Raw genomic sequence first — 22,462 nt, 5'->3', positions numbered from 1 at the left:
TAAATAATACTGGGTTCCACACAGTCGCTGACACCGTGAGCACAACAGAAGTCTGTGTGGGATAAACTGAGGATCAATTATCATTGTTTTGATAAAACAAACTAAATTTTTTCAAACAAACAAAATGCATTCAATCACTACATCTCTCAAATTTCATGATTTCTTTTCTCACTCAGACACAACAACTGCCAAAAATCTTTGTAGGCCTACGTAAAGGACATTTTGCACGTGCTTCCATACTGTTTTCAAAACTGTTAAACTTCTGTTCAAAACAATAACATCATGCAAAACTGAATAAGACAGCAAAATTCAACAGAAATATTTTATTAAAACATATTTCACATCTAAAAGAGCAGTTTAACCAGTCAGATTAGCATTACTATTGTATCTGTATCAGTGAATGGTGTGTATACAAATTCTTGTATTTTGGAATTAATTAGTGCAAGAAAATAAAAATAAATAAACAACATAAAATATTGAGGAATTCTGCATCATGTCTGATTCATTCCAGTAACATATATTGCAGTTATAAACAATATATATTATAGTTATAAACAGAGATGTGTCCTTGTTTTACACAAGAAAACACTGTGTAATGCTACATGTTGTTAGTGTTTTTTAGCTCATTGTTTTGTGAGTGACAAAGTGTGTTAGACGGCTGTCAACCTTTGCTAGTGTTCTGGAAGAATGAGTTTATTTGAGAGCTGAATAAAGTGTTTTGGTAGTTGTGGTGCATTTTGAATGTGAAATGAACTGCTTTGCCAAGCTGAAAGTCGGTTAGGAGAATTGTGTGAAGAGTTTTGCAAAAGTGACCTAAGTATTGAGAAATGTGTCCTAGTGTCTGTAAAAAACTGTAATCGTTTTTACAAATTTAAGTGGATTGAACATAAAACAATTAAGTTGTCCCCCAAAAAACTTATAGGTTGTGTTGTTTCAACTCAATGTTAAACAGGTAGTTTAAACAAATTATATACAGTTGAAGTCAGAATTTTTAGCCCCCCCTGAATTATTAGCTCCCCTGTCTATTTTTTTCCCATTTGCTGTTAGACGGAGAGAAGATTTTTTCAACACATTTCTAAACATAATAGTTTTGATAGCTCATTTCTAATAACAAATAATAATTTATTTTATCTTTGCCATGATGACAGTATATAATATCTTAGTAGATATTTTTCAAGAGACTTCTAAACATCTTAAAGGGCAATTTAAAGGCTTAACTATTAACTAGGTTATTAGTTATTGTACAATGATGGTCTGTTATGTAGATTATCAAAAATATATATAGCTTAAAGGGGCTAATAATTTTGACCTTAAAATGGCTTTTATTCTATCCGAAATAAAACCAATAAGACTTTCTCCAGAAGAAAAAACTATTATCAGGCATACTGTGAAAATTTTCCTTGCTCTGTTAAACATCATTTGGGAAATATTTAAAAAAGAAAAAGAAAAAAATCAAAGGGGGGCTAATATTACTGACTTCAACTGCATATTATATGGTCCAAATTATAGTTTTTTTGATAACATTATGTTGCTAACGAACAGTTTATTATATCGGATTGAAATAAATAAGTATTTAACACACACACACAAAAACATCAACAACACAGATGCAGGTAATATCTTAAGGTAATACAAAAATGTATGCCTCAATGGAAAGATCATTTCTGAGCTGATATTTTTACCTATTAAATTAATAAAGGGGTAGTGCAAGCCAAAAAAATGGAAATTCTGTTATGCTCTCCCTTCCTTCCATTTGCTCCAATCCTGTCTGAGTTTCTTTTTTTCTTTTGAGGCCAAAAGAAGAGATTTTGAAGAATGTTATAAAGCAGCAGCCACTGACTTCCATAATTATATTCAATTCAATTCAATTCAATTCACCTTTATTTGTATAGCGCTTATACAATGTAGATTGTGTCAAAGCAGCTTCACATAAAAGGTCACAGTAAATTGGAACAGTGTAGTTCAGTTTTTAGAGTTTAAATTCAGTTTAGTTTAGCTCAGTTCATTGTGGTTTAAAATCACTACTGAGAGTCCAAACACTGAAGAGCAAATCCAACGATGCGCAGCTCAACAGATCCCGAACCATGCAAGCCAGTGGCGACAGTGGAGAGGGAAAAATGTCTTGTGCAGAGCTGCAGTCTCAGCGGCGGAGGCTGGAAGCTGGCCTCAGCGAAGACTCGTCTGTCTCTAGAGCGTCACAGGAATCAGTCTCCAAATGTAAACAAATTCCAAATGTATTTGTTCCTATTATGAATGGCAATGGCTGCTGGTTTCCAACATTCTTCAGAATGTCTTGTTTTGTGTTCAACATATGAAAGAAATTCATCAAAGCTTAGAGTGTGTGTAAATGATCAGTATATATTTTTAACTAATTTGCATATATGAATGCCACAAATCTGAAAAGTACCATTGTCATGCATTCCTCAAAATGAAAGCAAAAAGATACATAAAGTAACAAGGAGGTTAACCCAAAAGGTTTACCATACCTTTCATGATATAATAAGTATAATATTAAAGATGACTTACTCAGAGATGTAGAATTGGCTCCACTCCATATGAAGACTGAAGGATGAAACAATCAGGTTAAAGCAGGCAGTTGTTTAAATATGTGACGTAAGTTACTGTGGTGTACCTGATAACCAGCCTGACATGAGAACAATACCGGTCATTACATCCTGCTTTATTTACAAAACTTAGAAGACCTTTTCAGCAATGGTCTGCACTTTTAGACTACGGCTTACTTGTAGTCATGAGGGATTAAAAAAAAAAGATTCATTAATTAGAATAATTTTTGATGCATCGCTCTGATTTCTCTTGAGACATTATTAGAGATTCGTGCGTGACTGGTGGATTTAATGATAAATTATTCCACTCAACAGTTTTCTCACCTCAGTGGTGATGCATAACATGCTTAATGTGAGGTTTTGTTCACTACAAATAAACATCAGCAAAATGCACAGAGAAGCAGAGCATTTTACAGTCCAGTCAGCCTCTATAATGTGCACATACAGACATATACAGTCCTGCTGAAATGGACAGATGTATAAATAACATGATTACATAAAATAAAAAGCTTAATCTTTATAATCCTTTCAATGTTATTTTAGCTTTTTTGAGATACTATTATATTATCATATATTTAGTTTTTTATTTTTGTTTTTTTATTTATTCATTTTTTTAATTTTATTTATATTTTAAAACTTGAGCAATTTTGTTGTATATTTGCAATTGTATGTCTTCATTTTTAAATATGTATATATCATTTTAGTATTTTAATTTTTGTAATTTTAGTATATCTGAAGTTTACCTAAGTTAAAAATATGAATGAGCTGAAATAAAATATTTAAAGACATGTTTTATGTTTTCTATATATTTTATTTGATTGATGAAGCTATAAAATTGTTTATTATTTTATGGTTTTAGCTTTAGTTAACTAAAGGAATTAAACTAAATAAATACATAACAAAATACATTAAACACATTTAAAATGACAAAAAAGTGGTTAAACATCGAAAAGTGCCCGCTAACTATTTCTGTGAATCCCAAACCTTCTAAAACTGACTGTTCAAATGCAAAAATACCACTACACTGTGTTTTATTGGATGGTGAAATGCATATTTATTGAATCTCAACACATAAATACACTTATTTAGTGTGAAATCCATGTACACTTGACATATTATATCTAAAACAAGAAATTGCAATTCAATTATAAAATGTAGCATGGACACATACTATAAGACACACAAAACACACTTATTTAGCAGTTGATCATCTTCTAAAAAAAATCTGGTACTAAAATTCATATGTATGTGCACAGTGATGTTATATTGTAAATGTGATCAGAGATCTCAGACTGAGCTCTGCGTTTAGCTACCATATATTCATTTTAGCAAATAAAATTGCAGCCTCAATTGCAGGTCAACATACATTCTTAAAGAGACAGTTCACCCAAAAATGTAAATCTGCCATTAATTTACTCACCCCCAGGCCATCCAAGATGAATATAATTTAAGTAGATTTTTAGTTGGCTAATTGTGATTCATAAAATGCATGTCGATGATTCCCGACACTTTATGAGGATCAAATAACAAGAGCTGTGGTGAAAATTCAATAAATTGATTCTGAGATTTTCAAAATGCATCATTATATTCTCTATTGACTCAATTCTGAGCTTAGTTTTTAACAGCAGATGGCGCTCTAGGCAGGTTTTTAACCATACACTTAAATGCTCCCATGGAAGATCGCTTGTGTGTTTGGATAAGTTATGTATATTGGGTTCTATGTCACAAGATTAATGTGAAGCCAGCTCGCAATTAACACTTATATTTGCTTACATTTTTCCTAACCTACTCGTAATCGTGCACTCACACCGCCATTGGCAAGAAGTAGCCAGAAGTCATTCATTTTCAATGGGAACCAGCCGTGAGCCTTAGTAAAAGTGCACGGCATGTTTTAGATGCCACTACAGAGTCAAATTTGCTCTGGGGAGTGTAAAACGTTCTTACATCAGCTCCTCTCAATGCCTCTTCATTAATCTGAACCGCCAACTTATCCAGCATATGTTTTATGCAGCGGATGCCCTTCCAGCAGCAACCCATCACTGGGAAACATCCATTCACACTCATTCACACACATACACTACGGACAGTTTAGCCTACCCAAATTCACCTATACCACATGTCTTTGGACTTGTGCGGGAAACCGGAGTACCCGAAGGAAACCCACGTGAACACACGAAGAACATGCAAACTCCACACAGAAATGCCAACTGACCCAGCTCGAACCAGCGACCTTTTTGCTGTAAGGGGGAACGTGCTACCCATTGCACTACCGCGTCGACCCTCATTTTTTTATATACTTGATTTTTTACATATATAATTTTATATGTTATATGTTTTGGTTCGTTAGTACATGTTAAAAGTTTCTAAAAATGAATGAAGACAGCGATTAAAATAAACAACAACAACAACGGAAAAACCCACAGAGGTCGGTTACTGCTACAGCACAAAAGCCTTACTACACAAACAGCTTTTAATTGGTTTATTTTGTTAGAAAACAAACATATTGAATTGTCGGAGTGCCAACAGCAGGGTGGCCAAAGCCAATGACGCTTTCGCCATGGAGCGGCGGTGTGAATGCACAGTAAAGAATTGTATACAGGCAGAGTGCAGCTGTTTGTAAAGCATACAGCGCCATCTGCTGTTAAAATCTACACTCAGAATCGATTCAAGAGAGAATAGCAATGCATTTAGAAAATCGCTAAATCTATTTCTTGAACAGTTTCTTTGCCACAGCTCTATACATAACAATATACAGATAAAACAGAATTGATACCTGTGGCTCCTCATGATGCAACGAGGTCTTATGAAGCAAAACGATCAGTCTGTGCAAGAAACTAAATCTTATGGCTTTCGAAAGTCACTCTTTTGGTGCTTTTTGAGTCTGTTCTGCAAAAGAAATCACACTACAAATATTATTCAAGCATGTTTGGCATAACGAGGGTGAGTAAAATTCAAGGTGAACTACTTCTTCAAATTACAGTGTGTAGGAAACCTGTAAACTTTGAGCCTCACAGTTGTGATCACTATATAATGAAAAAGAGCAGTGAGTGGTCCAGCATAGCTTCAGTGAATGATCACAGTGCAGGATGGATGAGAATGGATTTTATGTCCACAGTGGCTCTCGTGTCATGCTTTCCTGACAATACGTCCAGTTTTCTTCAAGTCTTGTCTTCCGGTTCGCACTGGCTGACTACTGACTCTCCACGTTCCACGACAGACACGGGAACTGTGGGTAATACAAAAGAGCTTATCGTCATCACCGCACACAGAAACATACAGACTGAAACAGATAGTTCACACATTTTTTTTTTATTCTGTCATTAAGGGGTTAGTTAGTCACCCATAATATTTTGGTCACCCAAACAATTTAATTTAGTCATTAATTACTCACGTGGATGTCATTCCAAAACCCAAAGACCTTCATTCATTTTTAGAATAATCATTAAGGTATTTTAGGTGAAATCCGAGAGCTTTCTCAATCTCCACAGACAGTCAGCACAACACGCAAGCATCATATTGCCAACAGTAATGATGCAGACAAAGGTGAATAATCTTTAGGAAAGTATTTGTATGATTACGTTAAATGTTTTTGGTTCCTTTTCTGTACTATGCACATCCTTGGACCACTGCAGTCTATGGACGATCAGACAGCTCTCGGATTTCTTCTAAAATAGCTTAAATTGTGCTCTGAAGATCAACGAAGATCTCAGGATTTTAACAATAATAGAATTAGAATAGGATGAGTAAAAATAACCTGCCAGACACAATGCACTCAATGGGGCTAGTGACAGCACTGTGAGGGGTAGGGATAGGTGTGTTTAGTGCTTTAAAAGCATTGCATGCAGCTCAGTTTGCAACTGCAACCTGTCTGCATTCAGACCCCTCTCCTTTTTTAAAAGTTGAACTGGCAAAAAACAAGATAACATAAAATGTTTTTTTTATTAGCAATTTTTTTTTACAATTTTCTTTCTTTCATTGAGGTATGTACAGACTAATTTTGCAGAATGTTCAAGTCTGTAAATATTAGGGTATAAGTACATTTCCTTCAGTCACAAATATATATATATATATATATATATATATATATATATATATATATATATATATATATATATATATATATATATACAGTATATTTAGAGTTTACCACAAGCAACCTTATAAACTGAGTATTGTGTTTTCACTTTAAGAGGGTGATAGTTATTCTGAAACAGTTTGTTGAAATGAATTTAAAAAGTTTTCATTTGCATTTCATTTAAAAATGTGTAATTAAGTTCAAGTTAAATAAATTCAGTTGAAAGGAGGTATAAAAGTTAGAACCAAAATCTTGTTGATATTGTGAGATTTTACTCAGAATAATCTGTGATCAGTGCATCTTTACTCATATTTTGGTTTATTTTGACCTTGTAAGAGATACATAATGGCTTAAAATAAAAAAAAAAAAAATAATAATAAAAAATATATATATCAAAAAAATCTATAGTTGAAGTCAGAATTATTAGCCCCTGTTTATTTTTTCTCCCAATTTCTGTTTAACGGAGAGAAGACTTTTTCAACACATTTCTAAATATAAGTTTTAATAACTAATTTCTAATAACTAATTTCATTTATCTTTGCCATGATGACAGTAAATAATATTTCACTAGATATTTTTCAGTATTCAGCTTAAAGTAACATTTAAAGGCTTAACTAGGTTAATTAGGCAAGCTATTGTATAATAATAGCTTGTTTCTGTAGACAATCAGAAAAAATATTTAGCTTAAGGGGGCTAATAATAATTACCTTAAAATGCTTTTTGAAAATTAAAATATGCTTTTATTCTAGCTGAAATAAAACAAATAAGACTTTCTCAAGAAGAAAAAATATTATCAGACATACTGTGAAAATTTCTTTACTCTGTTAAACATCATTTGGGAAATATTTTAAAAAGAAAATTAAAGGCGGGGGGGGGGGGGGGTAATAATACTGACTTCAACTGTGTGTATATATAAATATGTGTGAGTGTGTGTGTGTGCGCGCGCGTGTCTTTACATATTAATTCACCTATTTTGTATTTAACGGAGCTTAAGGGTTGCTTAAACACATTCCCAATTTGGTTTCATCCTCTAGTGGTTCATATAGGCATACATGGCATGTAATAATAGTGTTTTTCATATTTACTACCTAATGACAAGTTACTGATCAGATAGTTTTATTTAAAATTTAAGTTATGATGTTTTATAAAGCATCGTCTCACTACAACGAGATAAGATTCAGTAATCTTAACTTGGGAGTCATTTTTGTCAAACTTACATACACAAAGCAAAACACGTTACCTGGAGCACCACATGAGGCGTTTATGAGGCTTGGCTGCTTGTCTCCTGTACTGCATCAGTCCACACACCAGCTCGTGCGCGATCATGACATACAGTAAAAATATGAGCACACCGGGGTCCATCCTGGTGGTGAGCGCAAGCATTCGCTATTGGCCAGCTTTTAGCACAGTAATGCAGCGTGCAGAGATACGCGCTAATGGATGTCGCTACATTACTCTCTGTACTGAAGTTCACTCCCGCGCGTGTCTGTCACCCCTCCACGAGTCACTTCTCATGTCTCACGCCTCAGAAATGAATCACAAACTGCGATATTTTACTCCACTGCAGTGGTTCTGTTATCCAAGCTTTAATTCGGACAGAAAAGCTTCTCATTTTTCACTGTTGACGCAGCGTGAGGATTTTGTGGCTTGAATGATCCTATTGAGCTTTTCGACAGACGGATCAGGATGATGTTGCCGTGGAGATATTGCCGTTGCTAAGAGACGCAGTAATTTGTTTTTTGGGTTAACGTCTGTCTGTAGTGCATAGTTTGAAGAAAATATGGGCTGTCGATGAAATATATGAAAAATACATACACGTATTATTTACATAAAGTTAAAAGGTGACTTTGTAGCCCTTTAGATAAATGTGACCACACGTAAACAACAATAACCACATTTGAATGCTAATGCTAAAACATTCTAATGCTAATTATTTTTCATAACGTATGAAGACAATCTGGCTAATAAATAAACGGAACAATTAGTATAGAAATAAATTTCACTCAGTTTGAAAATATATCTTTTTTAGTAATTTTGGTATATTACCTATATTGTTACAGCTAAATTAAATTTGAAAACAGCATATGCTAGTAAAGGTATGTTTTGATGCTGATCTTGCTGGTTTCAATGCTGGTCTTACTGGTTTCACTGCTGGTCTCAGTGGTGGTCATTATTAAAACAAGACCAGGATTAAAACAAGTAAGACCAGCATCAACACATACCTTTACCATCATTTAAAATAAATGAAAAAAATACATACACATACTATTTACATAAAGTTAAGCGGTGGCTTTGTAGGCCTTTATATAAATGTGACCACACGTAAACAACGAACATTTTAATGCTAAAACATTCTAATGCTAATGATTTTTTCACATTGTAAAAAACAATCTGGCTAAATAAAGTGAACAATTGGTATAAAAATAAATATCACTCAGGAATTACAAGTTCATTTCATAAACTTTGAAAATAAGTTTTTATTATAGTAATCATTTCTGGTATATTAAAGGCCTATATTGTTACGCCTGATTTAAACTTAAAAAACACAAGTTTTGTGTGTAAATCTCAAAGTTCAAACTGTTTTTTAGTGTTATATAATCTATAAATCAGAGAGAATGTGCACAAGTTCTATATGTTTAAATTGTTCATAACACTTTTTTATACAAAATAATCTCAAATTAATTGACATTTTATGAGAAGAGGAACAGAACTAGCCCATATTTAATGGAACAATACTTAAGTGTTTACTTTAAAAACACTTAATCATCAAAAACTGGAACTTAGTTTTTTTTTTAAATATACTTTTCTGATAACAAAAACTATGCATTTTACTAATGTATGAAATCAGTGAAATCAAAGACCATAAACCACAAAAACCTCCAAATGTATTGTATACAAACATATTCAATGACATCATACTGGATTATACTACTTGCTTGAATAAGTGCATTTTGATAGAACAGCCAATGGCCATAATCAAACTATAGTAAGTAAAATAAGTTATATCATATTTAAACTAATATATTAAACTTTGTTTTGCTTCGCAATAGTGTTGCTGTTTGTTTGCTTGTGTTACGAAAGGTGTCCTAACGGTTTATCCTACCCATCAGATTATACTACCAACACTGTATTGGAACGGTTCTGAGGTTGAGGTTGGGGTTAGGGAATGATGTAGATTAGGGGTGTCCAAACTCTGTCCTGGAGGGCCAGTGTCCTGAAGAGTTTAGCTCCAACCCTAACCAAACACACCTGAACCAACTAATCAAGCTCTTACTAGATATACTAGCAACGTCCTGGCAGGTGTGTTGAAGCAAGTTGGAGCTAAGCTCAGCAGGATACCGGCCCTCCAGGACAGCGTTTGGACACCCCTGATGTAGATTCTAAATCTTCTACAGTCTTCTACAATCAGTTCTCCTGCTGTGATGTCCACTGTTTTGCTTAAAGGTCACCAAAATATTTTCCTATGCTGCTGTATTCTGATCCACCTCCTCCAGAGGTGCCTGAAAACATGCAAAAAGATATTTAAATATTATAGCACAGTATATTAGAGATCAAAGCAAACACATATGTCAAAAGTAAATAGTTTTCATGTGTGTGAATATTGCTTTAATGTGGCTATTTGTAAGAATTTATATGTGCAAATGTTTATTTTAATTAATTTAATTTTAAAAAATTGCCTTTTTAATAATTAATAAAACATTTAATAAAAAATTTCAACATTTACAGTAGGAAATTTATAAAATGTCTTCATGGAACGTAATCTTTACTTAATATTCTAATGATTTTGGGTGAAAAAGAAAAATCTATAATTTGTACTATGACAATGTAATGTGTTTTTGCTAGTGTATTTATGTATGGCCTATTTATTTAAAAAGAGCTCTTAACAGCTTAATATCAGCAAGGGCTTCAGAATTCCACATATAGCCACTTTAAGCTAATATAAGAACATATACAATCAGGTAACTTACGGTATCTCCAGAATCATACATGTCATTTCCAAAGCCAGAGCAGCTTATATGAGATCCGCCTGAGGTCTGCATTATGGAACTTTGTTTATTCTTCCAGTAGAGCACCAGCAAGACAGCAAGAATCACTAAAAGCACAATGACGACCACAACTGAGGCCACAATGGTTCCCGTGTTGGCAGGTGATGACGAGCCTGAAAATATTAGTTACATGGTCAATCACTCATTCATTTAAAAATGCACACACAGGAAAAACTATAGATATACTGTAAAAAACAATTCTGTAAAATTTTACGGTAAAAAATGGCAGCTGTAGTGGCCGGAATTTAACCGTAAAATAAAAACAGTAGGAATGTAAGAGAAATGTCTAGATTTCACAGTAAATAACGTGTTTTTATATTTTTGTCATACACAACAGTAAATTACAGTGTTTTTATATTTTTTGTCAAACACAACAGTAAATTACAGTGTTTTTATATTTATCATCATACACAATAGTAAATTACCATGTTTTTATATTTTTTTGTCATACACAACTGTGAATTACTGTATCTTTATATATTTTTTGTCATACACAACAGTAAATTACCATGTTTTTATATTTTTTTGCCACGTACAACAGTAAATTACCATGTTTGTATATTTTTGTCACACACAACAGTAAATTACCGTGTTTATTTTTTTGTCATACACAACAGTAAATTACCGTATTTTTATATTTTTTTCATATACAACAGTAAATTACAGTATTTAATTTTTTTTCTGTCATACACAACAGTAAAGTACTGTGTTTTTATATTTTTTGTCATACACAATAGTAAATTACCATGTTTTTATATTTTTTGTCATACACAACAGTGAAGTACTGTGTTTTTATATTTTTTTCATATACAACAGTAAATTACCGTGTTTATATATTTTTTGTCATACACAACAGTGAAGTACTGTGTTTTTATATTTTTTCATATACAACAGTAAATTACCGTGTTTATATATTTTTTGTCATACACAACAGTGAAGTACTGTGTTTTTATATTTTTTGTCATACACAATAGTAAATTACTATGTTTTTATATTTTTACGTCATACACAATAGTAAATTACCATGTTTTTATATTTTTTGTCATACACAATAGTAAATTACCATGTTTTTATATTTTTTCTCATACACAACAGTAAATAACCGTGTTTTTATATATTTTTCTGTCATACACAACAGTAAATTATCGTATTTTTATATTTTTACATCATATACAAACGTTTTAAAGTACTAAGCAGTTTTGAAGCACCATAAGCAGGTGTGGATGAGAAAGTCATATGATAAACCAAAGCTAATCACAAAACAACTTTTCTTTCTTTCAAATGAAGTCATTTACCCAACTAACACCATCATGGTAACACATAAAAATCAAAACAACAAACAATATTTATCACTACATGTACCACAAAACTCTAATGTGCATAACTCAAGAGAAAAAACTAAAAAGAACCATAGTAATGTCAACAAAAAAGTAAAAATAAAAATATAAAAAAAAATAGAAGAGTCAGGCTGGAATTCTGGGAAAGTGATTTTTACGGTTATTCACCGTATATATATTAAGGAAACTTCCTGTTAAATAAGTTAAGGGTTTTAATCATAGCCTTTTACCGTTTTTTTTTTTTTTTTTGCATTGAAATTACTGATTTTTTTTAGTGTAGAATGGTAAAGATGTCATGTCTATTACACAAAGACAAAAACTAATGAAAAAACAAAATAGCTTACTTTGGTCAGTCTTTTGTCCAGCACAGTTCACTCCTACTGTATAGCGTAGGTCATCCAAGGCAAGAAATCCCTTCTCTCCTTTAAAACCTTCTAGTACAATCTGCCTCTCAATAAAACACACACAGTTAGAATAATTACACCTTCTCAATCTCATGCAGAGAAATACCAAATAAGGTTTGGTCACCTGGTACTCGCTCTCTGAGGTGAAATCGACACTAAAGTACTTCCAGTTTCGATCGCCCTCATTCAGTGTTAGCAACTCTTGTTTGGTCTCTTCAGACCGCCTCCAAACTGTGAGTTTGGTGTCATCTTTAGAAGAAATAAAAAATAAATAATAGTTTAAGTGCATAAGTGATTAAACTCAATTTGAAAATTTGTTTCCATTTCTAAGTGAAGATTGACAATCTACTGTATATATTGCTGCATTTTTACAAAAATAGCTTTATTAATTGTGTTTATTCATTAGCAAAAGCATGTGGTCAATAAAGATCTTTGTGTGAAAAATATTAAGAAAAATATCACTTTAAACTGCCAAAATTATTACAACTTAAAACAAATTCAGCTAAATGGAACATTGTCTCGCGCAAGTTTTTTCTGTTGATTACTATTTGATTTTGTTTTATGATTATAATATATTACTTGTTTTTGACCAATGATCTAAAACTTTGTTAAAGAGCCTCTATTATGGGTTTTTGAAAATGACCTTCCATGCAGTGTGTAACACAGCTCTAAGTGAAGTGAAATATCCAGCTTTAAATCTGGTTTAAAAAGGTTTAAATCTGAAAGTGCGCAATGTTTAAAACTATTGATTCATCTATAAGAGTTGACTCAGAGGGGTTTAAATAAATCGTCGTGGTAACAAGTCTTTAGCCGTGCCAGTGGGACATTGGTACGGAATTCTAGCCCCGCCCATTTGTTGCATGTGCAGACCTGGGAAAATTTAAACACCCGGCCCCGCCCACAAACACTGTAGAAAGAAACAGAAGACGACAAACACTGTAGCAGATCCCGGTTGAATCATGTCTTGAAGACACTGTGCTCTGAAGTGTGAGGGAATGTTAGTGTTATTTTCCCTACCCAAAGATGAGGCTGTGAAGAGTCAGTGGTTGAAGTTTATTTTTGAAAAATACCTCAGCATTATAGTCCCAGCCTTGTGCCGTGTTCCCGTCATTTTTCTAATGAGTGCTTCAGCAATCTACAGGCTTACAAAGGGGCATTCGTTGGCCGTTTGTTAAAGGAAGGATCAGAAAAGAATATTGATGTATGGGAGCTTGACAGGAACTTTACAGTACACAGTTCATGGACTTCCTCCTTTTCACAAGGTTGCCTCCTTGTTTTCTCTAGCTTGCAAATTATGTATTTAATTGTGTTTTGGTACTTGTAACCACCTGTACAGTATCTGGTTAACTATTTGTATTTTCATATTACGTCTAAAACCACGTTGAAAACATGTGCCACTTTGTTTACGGATTTATACGCGTTTGTGAGCTCGCGATCTACTGCCGTTTTTTGACCTTGCATGCATATCATTGGACTGTTGTTGGAGACCCCAAAACCAAAATATGACCTTTTTTAATGCATAATAGGGGCTCTTTAAAATAATGGATATTTTACTGACTTGTATAATTTCAAACTAGTCAACCCAATTTGCACAATTATATCATTGTATAGTATATATCCCATAGAAAGCACTATTATTACTTTAAAATACTATTAACATGCCTATCTAATAGGTTATCTAACAGTGAAGTGCTCTGGAAACACATTATTATACATATACATTTTTCTGACAAAAATTTCTCAAGATTCTTTAATAAAGGAAATGTTCAAAAGAACAGAATTTTGCAATAACTGAAATACAAACATTGTGTAACATTATAAATGCATTCATTGTCATTTTAATCAATTTAATGAATCTAATCCATATATAGTCTGTTATCCGTAATAATCTGTTAAAATGTGAATAATTCTAACAAAATAAAGAAGCTCATACAAAATGCATGATTTTTTTAATTTAGTATTGTAAGAGTAAGATATTTTACATTAAGATATTTACATATAGTAAGCTAAACATAGCTGAAATTATTAAATATATCTAGTGTCATTAAACATATGACCTTTTATATGTATAACTATAATTAGGGGCCAATAATTGTCACAATCTTGTTTACTTTCCTTCTCTCTCCATGTCAAAATGTACTGTAATATTCTAAATGGTGTGATATTTGTACATTTTTCAAAAATTCTATAAATAATGTTAGGAAATCTCTCTCTATATATATATAGAGAGAGAGAAAAGAATAATGAGGAATCGATGGATTGACTTTTAACCCTTATATATAAATGACATTTTATTAAAAATATATTTTTAAAAAATGTACTGAACCCAAATCTGTTAACAGTAGTGCAAGTTAACTTTGACTTCTTAAAAACTAAGTTAAAATATAGTAATTAAGTAATAAAAAATGTAAATTTGATGATAGAGATGTGTCATACGTATGGTTGGCTGATAGACCCAAAAGCTCAGGCAGGTTCCTTTGGTTGATGGCAGATGCGAGCTCAGCAACAAAGCATTCTGGGTAGCAGTGTCCCGATCGGAATTAGGAAGCACCAGAAAGTGTCCTAGAATCATAAAAGTTACTTAATTATAACTTAGTATTATCCACAAAACAACAGTGAGGTTTTACATTCCATACTACTTAGTTACAAATAACATGTATAATTAAATGAAAGTGGATTCATTACCTTCTGTGTTGGATGTTCGGTCATGCGGTGGTGTGTTGTAGAAAGTCTCAGTTTGCGCACTGGTCACATCCCAATCTAACCAGTCTAGGGATGGATTTTGAGTGTTGGACCAACTACACACACCGTTCTCAAAATCGCAAACGCTGTCTAAAACACACATACACACACACACGCACGCACGCACGCACGCATACACAAATTAGCAAAAAGTCATGCATGAAAAGAAAGGCATTTCCGGTCAAAAGAAAGTTTTTGAAACTGTAATTTTACAAATGGGGAAGCACGGTGGCTCAGTGGTTAGCACTGTCGCCTCACAGGTTGCTGGTTCGATTACTGGCTGGGTCACCTGGCATTTTTGTGTGGAGTTTGCTTGTTCTCCCTGTGTTCATGTGGGTTTCCTCTGGGTGCTCCAGTTTCCCCCACAGTCCAAAGACATGTGGTACGGGTAAATTGAATAAACTGCCAAAGTGTATGTGTTTGAATGTGAGCGTGTGTGGGTGTTTTCCAGTACTGGGTTACAGCTGGAAGGGCACCTGCTGTGTAGAACATGTGCTGGACAAGTTGGCGGTTCATACCATATGATAAATAAAGGGACTAAGCTGAAGGAAAATGAATGAATTTTACAAACCTTTTGGAGGGCAGCTGTGGGTCGAGTAGGTGACATCATCAATGGCAATAAAACTTGAACTGCCTCCTTCTCCTTTCACCTCAAACTGCAGCTGAATCACAAAAATATATAAAGCATTTCGACACATCAAGACCATATATTAAGGCAAGAGACTGCAGGTGAATAAGGTAAAAATAATAAAAATCACCATACTTCCCCAGGATCCCAGTTGATTACATAAACAGTTTTTTTAAATTAATGTTATACTTAAATATGCAAATAAAGCATTATTTAATTAAATATCCACTTATTTCCACACATTTCTAGCACTGAATAAAGTCATATTCAAAATGATTGCTACATGTTTTGACTTTACATGATTTTACAGAGTAGATTGGGTATCTCTTTTTGTCACACAATAATAAAATAATACAAACAGAGAGAAAATAAATATTCTCACAATTTAGAATAAAATATTGTATATAATAACGCTGTTCAATTTTCAGAGCGCAGTTAATGGTTTAAGAAAGCCTCGAGTACTTTTTTTGAGATTTTAACAGATTTGTGTGTGTTGAGCATCAATTCAGACAATGTTACACCTGTCAGCTTTAATTGTGGGGAAAACTGGATCATTTTGAGTTTTTGTCAGCTAATTTCATCTTCTGGGTTTAAAATCATTATTGGGGCGGGATCAAAATCAGTGACGTATCGCTCTCTGCCGGTCCAAGAATATTATTTTCTATTTATTTTATGTATTATTTTCCCAGAAACTTCCCACTGAGATATGCATCGCTTCTACCAGGGGGTTCTGGCCAAAATGGCAGAACAAAAAGTTTCAGATACAAAAATACACATACATAAAATATCACAAAGTAAAATTTACACAAAACTCTAACGTGACTCTTCCAGTCAAGACATCAAAAGGATTTTTAAAAACATTTAGAGATGGAATAGTTTCTAACATGATATCACTCTGCATTTCATGCCATAATGTAGGGCCAAAGGAGGAAATGGTGTTTTACCAAACTCTGTACATACTCTTGGAACAATTAAAAGTAATTTATAAGAATTTTGTGTACTATAGCTACTAGTATAATATGATAAAAGGTTACAAATATAAGATGGCAATTCTAGCGGTGAATAGAAGCATATGCATTTTTCTTCTTAGGTAAGTCCAACCAACCATTTTCTACAAAGTACCATAAAGGGTATGTGAAGATGCATGGACAAAATTCAGAGGTAGACTTGAACTGAAACGGGGGTTTCATGACCCTTTACAGTTTTTTTTCCATTTGCTTTGGCTCAATTCTCAATTGAAATATTTTTCTTTTTCAAAACAAGTTCAGATCTCTAAACAGTTAACTTATTATTCACTTCAGAGTGGAATTTCTTGTTGATTTGAGCAAACTGCAAATGCTTTGGCATGGGTGTGCAAACAGTAATTGTCAGTAGTTTGGACAAAAACTAATTGTATATGGCTTGTTGATTAAAACTGATGAGTCGATTCTCATTTAAACTGTCAAACTCTTTACAACTCCACCATCATTTTTAATCGTGTAAGCCATCATACTTAAAACTGTTTATTCAATTATCAAATATTTGTATATGCACGTTTACACCATAAATATATCATATTGACATTGTTTGTAATGTCTGCTAAACTGATAAATGACCTCTAGTTGTATAGTAGTAGTGTTTAATCATGGAGGATATTTTGTAGAATTTTTGTGTATTTGTAGTAACAATATACATATACATATACATATATAGTAACATATACAATACATTAATTGAACAAGCAAGATGGCACTTTGCATGTAATGCTTTTGTACACAAACAAATGTACTGTACAAATACAAATGTTCATTTATTTATTTTTCTATGTACTACTGACACTTCTCAACACATATCAGATTTTTTAATGCTTAATTTCCATGGTTGACTGTCATGGTGAAAAAAACAGCGAATCATTTTGAGCAGTGTGGCTCACACAATGGCAAACACACTTTGGGTTTTGGTGGCCTTGGCCTAATTACTGACACAGTAACTAGGATTTGAAGCATGAATTAAATGTTTTGGGGGAGTAACTACATTTTGCAGACATGCAATTAAGTTCTGAAGCCCCAGCAAACAGTTTTGCACTCACAGTTTAGAGACTCTTAAGACTGTTTTGAAAAATGTGCCAAAGCAGTTGAGAAAAACTGTAAACTGATAAAGAATTAGGGCTCTGTTAAGGAGAAAAAATATGTTTGAAAAAATTATGTAAGTGAAATCTACAAACAAAATTGAAAAAGTGCAACAAAAGAAACACTTGAAGGTGTATTTTCGAATGTTTTCATTACATTAGAAATCCAAAATATAAAAAAAATTCTGAAAAAACAAACAAACAAACAAAATGGTCGTGTTACCACAGCAACTCATTTACAGAACCAAGGTAGCAGATCACTTACCTGCCAGTTTCCATGATTTTCTACATTTCCTTGCCCATGTCGCCAGGCTTGTCCCTGGGTGACACTACTAGAGAATAACAATATTCTGTCTCCATTAGAAGGCTTCACATAAACGTTCAGCGTACCTGAATTGGGATACATGCAAGTTATTTGACTTGAGAATGAATAGCTGTGTGCACTGTTCCCAGATCATCTTCTGTCACCTGCTTTGTCTCCTCCTGTATGGTACCAGAAATGAACGCATTCAGTGTGAGACAAGCCTTTGCGCACAGGGGAGGTTAAGGTGGTCACGCTGCCCTCGGGAAGGACATCCACACCACTGTGGGCCAGCATGTAGAAACCTGGCCATAACACACTCTATATCATTCATCTGAATAAAGCACAGTTTAAATTAAAAATAAATAGATAGATAGATAGATAGATAGATAGATAGATAGATAGATAGATAGATAGATAGATAGATAGATAGATAGATAGATAGATAGATAGATAGATAGATAGATAGATAGAGACAGAACAATATAGATAGACAGATAAATAGAACGATAGATAGAATGATTGATAGGCAGATAGACAGATAGATAGATAGACGGATGATGGATATATGGATGGAGAATGGATGGATGGATGGATGGATAGAAGGGTAGATAGATATACAGACAGAAGGGTAGACCAATAGATAGACACACAGATGGATGATGATGGATTGATAGAAAGACAGATGGATGGACAAACGGACGTTAATATATAAGAACAGATAAACAGATAGCTGGATGGATGAGGTGATGGTTAGGCAAAGCTGAGGTTAAATTTCTTTTATTTCCAGATTTCTCTCACCATTTTCTGTCTCCAGGCTGTGGTCAGTCGTGGGTCCATTTTTGGATGATGCCCAGCTCTGGTGGACCCACCTGGCTCTTCCAGAACTGGTGTAGCCACAGGTCTGACTCTCAAACGAGCACATAGTGGGCAAAGAACACGGTCCTTCAACAAACGCCACATCATCTAAAGCCAACTGACCGTCAAAACCAGAACGAATGGCTTCAAACACCAACTACACAAGAAACAAAATGAATGATTAATTAAAAAAAGACGATAACAAATTAATTTATTATTAATCTAATTATCTAAGTAATATTAACAAATCTTTTTCAAGCCTTACATTTTTGAAAATGTGATTACAGTTAATTCACCATTATACTACAAGGGTGTTGAATGCTGCTTTATGATGGCCATTTATAGAGTCATTAAGTGTTTTGCCGGAGCTTTTGCTGACAATTACAGCTTTAGTCATGTAAACAACTTCAGTGTGCACCTGGAAGGCAGAGAGCTGAGGAGGCACAGGGCAATGGCCCTCATGCCAGACGTTACCATGGGCACCGCTGCGCATCCACAACAGCTCTTCTGAACCATCAGCAAACAGCAGCTTCACATTGAGAGCGCCTTGAAACAAATCATCACGTAGAATGTTTCAATCAGTTTCACAGCACAAACTATTCACTTGCTATGTTTCCATCTATTTATTTATTATCTAAATTTTGTAATGTTGCATGAAAAAATGCTTCAAGGAAATGCCAAGATAGGCGTACATTTTGAAAGTTATGCACACAACTGAGTAGGAGGTCCAGTTTTGTGCATAAGTTTATCTTAAGTTTATCTTAAGAAAGAATCTTTTGATGGAAACATAGCTACTCTTGCCCTTTCTGGTTGTTCATATTTAATAAATCTGGAAATATAGAGTACTGAGATTCACCTGTGTTTGGCCCATAGAGTTTGTAGAAGAAGGACAGACAGTGCTCAGTTTTACTTGTCTGTCTGATTGAGAGGAGACGTCCAGAAAGACCTCGCAGTGAAGGGTCCCACATATTCACAACCAGACTCCTGCCTGACAAAATAATGATAATTGTATAATAATGATGATAAATCATAATGACATTCATCATCAGAAGTATCCTGACCATCATGGACAGTGTGGTCCATTCCACTATGAAGCCTCCAGTTATAATTATCTGTTTGGTCCTGGTACCATCCACACATATTGACCTCAAAATTACATGATATATCTGTAAAAGGGGAAACAACAGAAGAGAGAATAATAAAACAAAACAATAAGACAAGACAAAAAAAACTAAATCAAGCATGCAAAATAATGTGATTAGGTGTTTTGACTCACCACCAGAGGGGATAAACTGAGGAGAACAGTCAACAAAGTGCACATCCTTCACTGCAATCCGAGCGCTCGAGGAGAGATCTTTAGCACGGGCCCTGAACTCTAACTGAGAAATACAGAATGATCAAAACAAGAATGATAGAACTATAGACAGATGGCCAGCTAGATAAAATGGTACAGTGGAGATCAATATTAACATAACTTATAAACACTTTTTTTTTTTAGAAATGATGTAATCTTTATTGTTCAAATGCCATAATTTTTTAAAGGATTGATTTTCCAGAGAATTTCATTCAGGTTTAGATCAGGACTCTGGACTGGCCATGGTATTTCTTAAATTTTTTCAGATTCAAGAAACTGCTTAAAGGTATAGTTCACACAAAGAATTAAGATTTTCTGTTAATTTACTGACCTACAGGTCATCCAAGATATAGGCGATTTTTTTTTTTCATCAGTAGATCATTAAAGAAGATTTTTTTAGCTGAATCTGCACTGAGAACTGTTTGACCAGGCTATAGATTAAAGCTAATAACATTGTCAATAATGTTCAGTTTCTTATACATGCTGATCGTTTTGCATTACAAGACCTCAGTGTGTCATCAATAGACATGGCTCTTGATTTGGACTAGTTTGTGCTTGTTATTGTTAAACTAAAAAAACCTGTCACCATTCACTACCATTATATAAATCCCCAATCAGCTAAAAATCCTCTTTAAGGATCTACTGGAGAGAAAAAAAAGTCACCTACATCTTGGTTGGCCTGTGGGTGAGTAAATTAACTGGACATTTTAATTTATAGGTGAACAATCCTTTTAACCTATTTAAAGAACCTTTTGTTGGCAAATGAGCTTGTAGCTTTATAAGATTCAACTCCTGTTTCAGAAAGCATCCAAAACCATGATGCTTCATCCTTTTGCTGACTTTTGCAGAACGTTGGGTTCCGTCTTTACCCAGTTTGACAATCATAATATTTTCCACTAGAGCCAAATTAATAAATTGTTTTGATCACACTTTCATAAAATTTCCATCTCCTCAGCAAACATTGGTCTTGTATTTTTGACTTTTTCCTCCTGATGAGACGTTCAGTGACTAAAGTATTCAAATTCACCTGAAAGGCTCATTCCTTTGGCTTCCATGTGGACAACCTGCTGTCTATGCGTTTCAGTCACATCACAATGGCTCACTATCTTACAAAGTCAGTAAAACTAGAAGGTTTGGATGCCAGTGAAAAAGCGTTTGTCAGATAATTAAGAAATGTGTCACTAGATGTCAGATTAAAATCAATAACTGAGAGGATCGGAAAGTGCTTTTTAATTTTGATCACTGTTGTTTTTCAAGTATCTCATGTAAGATTTTATAACTGTGCCTCAGAATATATTTAACTCTTAAAAATGCGTTTGTGTTTAAATATACATATTATTATAATTTTTTTTTCTTTAAATTAAAAAATTTATATTTGTGCTTAAAAAATGCAATTTTTGTCATGGTTATGGACTTCAAGACTATGCAGCAACCTTGAAATTAAAGGGATAGTTCACCCAAACATTTACTCACAATTTACTCAATAAAACTTAATTTACTTAATTATTACTTACTTAATTATAACATTTTATAAGTTTCTTTCTTCTGTTGAACACAAAGAGAGATATTCCGAAGAAAGCTGAAAACCTGTAACCATTTACCTCCATAGTAGCTAAAACAAATACTATGAAAGTCAATGGTTACAGGTTTACAGTTTTCAAGGTTTCTTTTCTTCAACATATCTTTTATTTAAACAGATGAAAGAAACTCAAACATTTTGAAACAAATGAAGTAAATTATCACAGCATTCTCATTTTTGGAAATTCACTTTAAGGAAGATGTAAGTTGTTCTCTAAGTTTGGTCGGTGGGACGGATAAACAGATAATCTACCTGAAAGCGATGATCTCTTGCACCAACATAGACCTCCTCTTTTTGCCAGGTTCCTGCTGTCTCATTTGTCCTTCCAGCAAAGTCCCACAGCACAGGTTGAGTCCCCATCACACTGTCAACTACACACACTTCCAGTTCACCTGCAAAATGTCAATCTACAATCTAACATCATGCTGACTAAGACAGGTATATTAAAGGTGTATTACAGCTGATGT

General features: G+C 33.7%; 1 protein-coding gene across 2 annotated transcripts in view; it reads right to left on the bottom strand.

Annotated features, from left to right (window-relative positions):
• Positions 1 to 9,479: 9,479 nt before the first annotated feature.
• The window catches only part of mamdc4 (MAM domain containing 4), a 28,190-nt gene continuing 15,207 nt past the window's right edge, over positions 9,480 to 22,462 (bottom strand). For both annotated transcript variants that reach the window (XM_056446227.1, XM_056446228.1), the window contains exons 14-28: positions 22,248 to 22,387; positions 20,339 to 20,441; positions 20,124 to 20,228; positions 19,919 to 20,050; positions 19,481 to 19,608; positions 19,006 to 19,219; positions 18,372 to 18,509; positions 18,169 to 18,293; positions 15,740 to 15,830; positions 15,112 to 15,258; positions 14,863 to 14,988; positions 12,551 to 12,675; positions 12,367 to 12,466; positions 10,608 to 10,798; positions 9,480 to 10,139 (exon numbers count right to left, since the gene is read on the bottom strand). In XM_056446227.1, the coding sequence (XP_056302202.1) occupies positions 10,101 to 10,139; positions 10,608 to 10,798; positions 12,367 to 12,466; positions 12,551 to 12,675; positions 14,863 to 14,988; positions 15,112 to 15,258; positions 15,740 to 15,830; positions 18,169 to 18,293; positions 18,372 to 18,509; positions 19,006 to 19,219; positions 19,481 to 19,608; positions 19,919 to 20,050; positions 20,124 to 20,228; positions 20,339 to 20,441; positions 22,248 to 22,387 (1,904 nt within the window). In that variant the 3' untranslated portion in view covers positions 9,480 to 10,100. The remainder of the gene's footprint in view (positions 10,140 to 10,607; positions 10,799 to 12,366; positions 12,467 to 12,550; positions 12,676 to 14,862; positions 14,989 to 15,111; positions 15,259 to 15,739; positions 15,831 to 18,168; positions 18,294 to 18,371; positions 18,510 to 19,005; positions 19,220 to 19,480; positions 19,609 to 19,918; positions 20,051 to 20,123; positions 20,229 to 20,338; positions 20,442 to 22,247; positions 22,388 to 22,462) is intronic.

The sequence above is a fragment of the Danio aesculapii genome, chromosome 21 (genome assembly GCF_903798145.1).
Source record: "Danio aesculapii chromosome 21, fDanAes4.1, whole genome shotgun sequence".
Classification (NCBI taxonomy): domain Eukaryota; kingdom Metazoa; phylum Chordata; class Actinopteri; order Cypriniformes; family Danionidae; genus Danio; species Danio aesculapii.
This window is presented reverse-complemented; position numbering and strand designations above follow the sequence as displayed.